The sequence below is a fragment of the Physeter macrocephalus genome, chromosome 1, assembly GCF_002837175.3.
Source record: "Physeter macrocephalus isolate SW-GA chromosome 1, ASM283717v5, whole genome shotgun sequence".
Taxonomy (NCBI): domain Eukaryota; kingdom Metazoa; phylum Chordata; class Mammalia; order Artiodactyla; family Physeteridae; genus Physeter; species Physeter macrocephalus.
The window spans coordinates 80,198,913-80,206,932 of NC_041214.2; the positions used below are offsets into that span (position 1 = coordinate 80,198,913).

The following is an 8,020-nucleotide window of genomic DNA, read 5'->3' on the forward strand; positions in this document are numbered from 1 at the left end:
TGCACCGGTGGCCAGGACCACACTTGACCTCACCATTCTTAGCTCTCATCAATCAAACTTGGCTCTTGAGGTTTTCGGAGGTAAAATAAAACGGGGTGTCAAAGTAAGCTAGGGTGAACTTATGTCTGAATTATGGAATCATAAACAATCTAGTTAATCCAATCCCCTCAGGGGTGGTTGGGAAGGGGACCCAGAGAGGTAATGGTTGTCCCAAGTCACACAGGAGGAGGTGGCTGACTTCCAACACAGAGTTCCTGGGACAAAGAACACTTCTGCAGGGATGGGGAGATTGGCTTGGCTCGTATCAATGCATAAAGTTTCTGAGTCTATAGATGTCTGTCCATCACACAGCAGACAGCAAAAAGTCTCCAAAGACACCAAGGCTGAGGAATGCATGAGTTGAGGCAGATGCCTCCGTACTGTCCTTGGACCCCAGCAGAGAGAAACTGTTTATGAAGCCTGGAGGTGATGAGCCTTCCCACTTCACAGAAAGGGCAAAATCTCCAATGCCCAGGGGAGGAAAGGACACATACATTGGTGTCAGAAGGGCTATAACTGAGGTCATTCATCTAAAGCTCAGCCTAGAGCTCTGAGTGAGAAATAAAGTGAATGAAGCTGGTTAAAACGACAACCAAAAAACAAACAAACAAACAAACAGAAAGAGGAGGGAACTGGCCAGAGATAGAGGCGAGAGGTCCATCCAAAACCCCCCACCTGAGCACTTCATGACCAGAATCTGAAGTCTTTGGTCCAGCCTGTTGCCAGGGGCCAAAGGTGTAGGTCCCTGCCCAGCCAGCAGGAGCAAGCCCCAGCCTCTGCCTTTCTGAGCCCCCGCAGCCAGTGGTGGCTGCCCTCCGTGAGCACCTCCCACCAGGTGAAGAGCTGGGGAAACAGACTCATCCAAGTCTCAATTCCGGCACAAGGAAAAAAATCCCAGAACAAACCGACTTGACTTTTCAACATTTTATTCTTGTATTTGTACAGCTATATTTTACAACTCAGTAATGCAGTTTAGACACAGCCAAACCCTGTCTCCGGAGTAGTTATAACACAAGCATGACGCAGAATGGGATGAGACAAACATTCCCAAAGAGAGCTTAGTTAGTGATAACTCCAAGTCCCTGTGTCTGCCTACACTTCCAAAAGGGATGGTGCGGTCGTTCCCCGCTGAAAACTTCCATGAAAAAAAGGCACCGTAGGACACGTTGTACAGGTATATACAAACCGAAAACTAGAACAAAACTACACATTTTTCCTTCCGCAGCTTTTTTTGTTCTTTTTTTTTTTAATACACACTTTGTAAATTGTAAACCTTCACTTGCAAAAAAATACAAATACACTGAGGCATTTTAGACAAAATATTTTCTTACTTATACAGATGCAATACTTAAAATATTCTCTTAAGTGCTCTTTCTCAATAAAGATTCTCAGATCCGTGTCTGCCTGCAGATACAAAATCGAGCCTTTAACGCAGTTTTATATTTTTAATATATCTTTTTTAGGTTTATATATATTTATTTTATATATATATATATTTATATATTTACAACTCTGCCATATATTCCTTCACCTTTGGTTAAAAAAATTAAAGCCCTCTCTTTGATAACATACCGAAGTCTCTTCTTTTAAAAGAATGCACATTTACATACAAAAGAAACATCTGATCCCACAAAACATATACATTCCTCATTTTGCAGACTAAGTCAAGTCAGAACTTTTGCATACTCCCCCAGCTTCGATATATAAAATGATTTGCTTTTTGCTGACATGGTTCGCCTTACACATAGGAGAAGAAGCAGTATTATTTTCTTAATGTTTTACGGCAGTGGGGGAGGGGAGCGGCCTTGGCTCCCCCTCCCCCCGCCCCTCCCCCACCCCCCCACTCCCAGCTATGATTTGCACTAGTGGATGAAAGAGGCACTACATCATGGGATGAACATGGTAAAGTGTTACAGTATCCTTTGGGTAGATTCTGAGAAGGGGCTCGAATGGAAAGCATCAACACTCCATGCTTCAGCAGGCTTTGGGGAGCTCCGGGGGCAGGTCAGTGGCGGACACACGGTATTGCACCTTGGTGTTGGTAATGGCACCGTGCTTCTGGCGCAAGTGAAGACGCAGCTGGCTTTTGTGACGGAAATGCAGGTTACATTTCTCACACTGGAAGAGAACCAGAGGCAAACTGTTAGCCATCAACTCAAGAAAAATGTCATTACCCAAGGACCTTGAGAAGGAGATTCTCCCTTCAAGGGATGGGGCAGCTCTTCCCTCTGGAAGGCCAGTTTGAGAACCCACATGAATTCTGGCTTCTGCTAAGGGACAAGTAAGTTGTGTACAAATGTCCCTTCCTTGCTTTCCAAAGTGTTGGTCATGCTTTTACCCTGCTTGAGATGCATTTCCCTGCTTCAGCTCCACAAGTTCAAGTCTAAACCAAAAATGCAGTTCCGATGCAGACTCCCCAAATTTTTAAGGCTTTCCTGAATCCCTCAAGGATGAAAATAATCCCTCTTTCCTTTGACTTCTGTAAGATTTCTAGCCTTGCCATGTAATGCCAGATAGCCTTGCCATCCCATGGATTAGTATCCTTCTCAGGTAGGGAATCCTTTGATGGTGGTGATCACTTCTTACTAAACTTTATAATCTTCCCAGTTCCGAACAGAATATACCTCAGACAATTATGCAATAAATCTGAACATATTTGGATAAATGGATTAGAACAGTCTGAATTCATAAAAATTCTGGAATCTAGGATATGCTTTAAAAATGCAGTTATATTCCTTTAAGTTAGTGTGTACACCTCAGATCAGCTAACAAGGCATTAGCAAGTGGAGCTGTTTCTTGCTTTGATTCAATGAATGGATGATAATGGTTTTAGTGGGAAAGTTCTTTAAAAGTAAAATGGATGACTAAATGTAATGGGGTAACCTGATGCAATCCTGGAACAGAAAAACAGTTTAGGTAAAAACTAAGAAAACCCAAATAAAGTATGGACTTCAGTTAATCATAACATACCAGAATGGGTTCATTAGTTGTGATGAATGTACCCTAGTAATAAGACGTGAGCAACAGGGGAAAACTGGGTACATATGGGAACTCTCCATACTATCCTTGCAACTTTTCTATAGATCTAAAACTATCCCCTAATAAAAGTGTAATAAAATATGTTCATATAGAGAATATGTTTTAAAATAAAAATGGAAATAAATTTAGAAAAATAAAAAAATTCAATGGGCAGGCAGTGAGTAGAAAGAGCCCCGGTCTTGGGAGACAAGGGCCCCTCATATCTATGGCACCCACTGCTGTGTGTCCCGAGCACGTCATTTCTCTCTGAGCCTTGGCTTTTCCTTCTGTAAGGCACTGAGTCAATATACTCTGAAGGTCACTCTTAACTCTGACATTCCTGTGCATCTAAACATCCAGAAAATAACTGAAACAGCAAATGTGTACTGGACTCTCACTGTGGGCCAAGCACTGTTCTGAACACTTCAGGGAATCCCTTAATTTAATACAACTCCATGAGGTAGGTGCTATTATCAGGCTAATTTTACAGATGAGGAAATTAAGGTACAGAGAAGATAATTAATTTGCCCAAGAACAAAAGCCAGTAAGAAGATAGTCACTCAAGGATTGAGAAACAACTGAGTGAAAATGACCACCTTTTCAGGTTAACGTTAGCGATACGGGTTAACGATTCATTCATTCGTCCTTGTATCCATCACGACCAGAGTGATGCCATAAACTCAGCAAAGCCAGCCTCATCTATAACAGTAGTTTCCACACCTGTAAACCATGGGACTCTTTCTTCAATTAAATGGAGACTGGAAAGGGAAAGAGACTGCTACTGTCTCATTCCAGTCCTGTCCTGCGGGGTTGCAGAACCTCAATGATTGAAAGAGCACAGTTTGAAAACTGCTCATCTACAGCATCCTCACTATTTCATAGAGAAAGAAAACTGTGGCCCAGTGAGAGGGTCAGGGTTTGCCCACAGCCCTAAAAAGGGTCATTGTCAAAGCTGGAATAAGAACCCAGATATCTCAGCTACCTGGCCAGTATCTTTCCCCTTTACAGCAGAGATCAGCAAACTGTTTCTGTAAAGAGCCAGGCAGTAAATATTTTACACTTTGTGGGCCTGATATTCTCTGACACAACTACTCCAGCTCTGCATTATAGTGTGAAAGAGGCCAGAGACATACGTAAACAAGTGAGCCTGGCTGTGTGCCAACAAAACCTTATTTGTGGACATTGAAATTTAAATTTTATATAATTTGTATGTCACAAAATATTATTCTTTTGGTTTTTTTTTAGCCATTTGAAAGTATAAAAACCATTCTTAGCTCATGGAATTTCAAAAATTAGCCCACAAGCCACAGTTGGCTGAGACCCTGCCCTAGAGCACTGTGATTCCAGTGGCCCGATCATGACCTTTTGCTGCTGGTCACGTGCAATTGCCTTTTCTCTGTTTTCTTCCCTTGTATCACCACATTCTTCTGGCTTTCCTCCTACTCTATTGACTGTTCCTTCTCAAACACCTTAGCTCCTCTGAAGTAGACATCTAGCCCAGTTTAGGGCCGTGCTGGAAGCACTCAATAAGCGGCTGTGGAATGAATGAATGACTCCGATATCTATGTATTCACAATCCAGACCTCTTTCCTGAGGCCCGGATCACCTAGCCCAACACCCCCACTTTAAAGATGAGCAAACTAAGACTCAGGCCAAGGTCAAGCTGGTTGTCTTAGGACCATTAGAGTTCAGTGGTCATCCCACTGCGTGCCTGAGATTAGAGCAAACAGTCCTGCGCCCCAGCCCTCCACCTCTGCACCCATCCCAGGCCAGCCAGCAGCCACGAGATGCTAACGTACATGGTAAGGTTTCTCCCCCGTGTGGATTCGCAGGTGGCTCTTCAGAGTCTGAAGGTGCCGGAAACGGGTGCCACAGATTTCACAGGGATAGGGCTTCTCGCCAGTGTGGATGAGCACGTGGGCACGGAGGTGGGCCACCTGCGCAGAAGAGCAAAGAGCGAAGTGAGAGGCTCTGCCGGGGTGGGCTACAGACACCCCGCAGCCTCTCAGCGGCACCCGGGGCTAGGATCCTTCCCCACGTCCTTTGCTCACCTGGACAAATCTGGCTCCGCACGTTTCGCACTTGTAGGGCTTCTCTCCGGAGTGAATTCGGGTGTGGGTTTTCAGGTTGGCTGGCCGGTTGAACTGGGCCCCGCAGATGTTACAGCGATAGGGTTTCTCACCTGTTACCGAGAGAAGGGGAAAAGGCAAGCCACACTCAGCAGAGGTCTCCACGGTCCCCGGGCCCTGGATTTCAAAGCAAGCTGCCCTTCCTGGGGCCACTTTGGCTTTCCTTCCCTTGGAAGATGTCAGAGAGAGGCGTCAGGGGTTGGCCACCCCCGCCTGCCAGCCCTCTCTTACACACGCACCAGCACACCTCGCCCATGACCAGGGTCAAGAAGCAGGTGGTGATGTGGAGGGAGGGAAACGACGCAGGGCGTGGGACAAGGAGGGAGTGAGGTTCCAAGAACCAGCTTTTTCATTGGGATTATCTAACTGTGGGACGTGGACATGTCACTCTCCTTCTCTGGGCCTCAGTTTCCCTCTCCGGAACCCGAGGGGTGAGTTTAGATGACCTGGGAAGGCTCTTCTAGATCCTCCCTCGGGTAAGACTGATTCAGTCATCAACCCACTCCCCAGAGAGACACAATCAGGCCGCTCTAGTTTCTCTCTTTGAGAACAAACATGCTTTTCCACTTGTGGCAACTACAGCTGGATTCCATTTGCAGGAGAGCTGGGGCCCGAGTTGGAGTAGTTGCTCAGACAGAGGAAACCAATAGAAGGGCCGAGCCTTCCTTCATGGAAAGTTTCTGGGATAATAGACCCATTTAAAATACCAGGAGAGAGTCAACTTTGGACAACAATCAGGTTATTAGACGCTACCTAGGAAAGGAATGTGAGTTGATAAGGAACAAGCCCTTAGAGGGAATCAAGAGGCCTTTAGCGTTTTTCTGATTTATAAAAACCGAATAGACTTTGCCCTTCTCAGCCAAAGTTTCTTCCCCTGTACAGTGGGATTAACACTTCTGACCCCAGCAAAGGTGGAAAAGCAAGACAGAGCATGTCAGAGGAAAGACAAAGGATGTGGGGAGTGGCTGGGTCACTAAGCAAAGACGTGACGGGGCTAGGCCCGCACTCAGACCAGGGCAGCACCTGCTCCCTGCCTCACCCCACCGGGCACCAAGGCCCTACACTGCTTTCTCGAGAATGCTCTCCCCGTCCTGCCCCTGGGGAACCCCGGTGAGCTCGGGGGGTGGGCGCAGGGTGTACAGGGCCATACCCGTGTGGACGGTCTTGTGGCTGGCGAGGTTGCCCTTGTAGCGAAAGGAGGCCTGGCAGCGGTCACACTTGTAGGGTTTGTCACTGTGGGTCTGCAGCGTATGCCTCTTGAGGGAGGCCTCCTCAGAAAAGCGACAGTCGCACTCATTGCAGAAGAAGGCCCCGTTCTCTGTCGGAGGGTGGGAGGGGGCACCAGCGTCAGCACCACAGGGAAGGGAGGTAGGGCTCCGAGGCCTCCCCGCTCCGGAGCTACCCCCAGGGCCAAACTGAGCCCCCAGCGCCCTGTCTGCCCGGTGTTCACGGGAGCCCAGAGCAGAGGGCCTGTGCGGATTCTCTTTTTCTTAGCGTTTAGAGTCTCGATCGTGGAGGAGAAAGGAGATAGATTTGAATATTAAGGTACAGGAGGGAAACTCAAACCCACAGGTACCCACATGGCCTGCGCCAGCTTGAGGAAAGCTTGGCACTTCCTTCTCTCGAGAGCTCTGAGAACTTACTTTCCTTATCAGGTCATAGTTCTACTTACATTCATACACAGAAGCCCTCGAGTAAGACAGCCTCTGTCTGTGTCTCTATCTCCAAAATCAGGATAATAAACCCCTGTCCTGCCTACCTCGCAGGAGCACTTTGTATAACATAAAGCATCATAGGAATGTAAGATATGAATCAAAGTCAAAGATACTTTGAGGTCATCAAAGGAGGAATTAATGATGACCATGGTCACCCTTGCACCTATCTGGACTTCATGTCTCCCAAACAGTTTGAGATAGGGAGACCAAAGATGATGGTGGAAGTAGAAACAGAGGCCCAGAGAGAAGGAACTGGAGTGTAGAGCAAAGGCAAATGGCCACGGGGCCAGGAGGGGACAGTCCCTGCTCTCCCAACTATCGGTCCATGACCCTGTGCCAAGCCTCTGAGTGTAAATAAATAATTTTTTCTTTTGTTTTAACAATTTGGAAATGACACATCATGGTGGTTTACCCCTGAAGAGGCATCACTGGGCTATCCTGCTACAGACAGAGCTGGAGGAAGAGGTAAAAACTGGGGAGGCCAGTCACACACTATCCAGAAACGTCGATTAATAACCAGTTCAACTAATCGAATTCAGCTGACAATAATTGAGTGCCTACTCTGTGCTAGACTCACTAGGCCCGATGGGAAATGCAGGCATGAATAAGGCCGGATGCTTCTCCTTCTGGAACGTACAGCCTAGCAGGCTGAACCAACATGCACACCAATCAGTTTGGGTCCAGAGGGCGTGAGAAGGCTCCGGGAGCTAGTTATAGCCAGCCCCACAGCCAACTTTGCTGGAAGGAAGCTGAAAGGGCTGTGTGGTCCTTCTGTAGTCCCCCAGATTAACTCAAATTCCCCATCCCTTGCTTTGGTCAGCCTAGTTCCCTACGAGGTCAAGAGTGGGACTATGGCTTGGTGATTGAAATGCCAATGGACTTCCAACCAGGGGCTTCTCCCAATCACTGACAACAGCATAAATAAAATGGAAACACAAGGCCTGTGGAGCAGAGGCAGAGGCCAGGGGAGGGAGGGAAAGGAACTCACCGCAGCTGGAATCTGAGTACTCAGACTGGGTCTCTCCCAGCTCCTCAGGGAACGTGGGAGCAGTGGCGTGGAGGCACATCTCTGCGTGCTGCGGGGACTGAGAGCCACAGGAAGTGCACTTGGGGGCGTGC

General features: G+C 47.3%; 1 protein-coding gene across 1 annotated transcript; it reads right to left on the bottom strand.

Annotated features, from left to right (window-relative positions):
- Positions 1-948: 948 nt before the first annotated feature.
- BCL6 (BCL6 transcription repressor) lies at positions 949-8,014 on the bottom strand. The gene is made up of 5 exons (XM_028492096.1): positions 7,890-8,014; positions 6,337-6,504; positions 5,109-5,239; positions 4,857-4,994; positions 949-2,157 (listed from the first exon to the last, which is right to left on the bottom strand). Exons 1-5 carry the CDS (start codon positions 7,966-7,968, stop codon positions 2,014-2,016), a joined length of 660 nt encoding a protein of 219 aa, XP_028347897.1. The 5' UTR covers positions 7,969-8,014; the 3' UTR covers positions 949-2,013.
- Positions 8,015-8,020: the final 6 nt, after the last annotated feature.

Bases quoted from the DNA above. Each gene is read 5' to 3' on its own strand.
- BCL6 (XM_028492096.1), bottom strand. From the start codon at position 7,968: ATGTGCCTCCACGCCACTGCTCCCACGTTCCCTGAGGAGCTGGGAGAG. The intron at 6,505-7,889 runs GTGAGTTCCTTT...ACCCTCCGACAG, and splicing joins GTACTCAGATTCCAGCTGCG to AGAACGGGGCCTTCTTCTGC. The intron at 2,158-4,856 runs GTACGTTAGCAT...GTTCTCTTCCAG, and splicing joins CGGGGGAGAAACCTTACCAT to TGTGAGAAATGTAACCTGCA.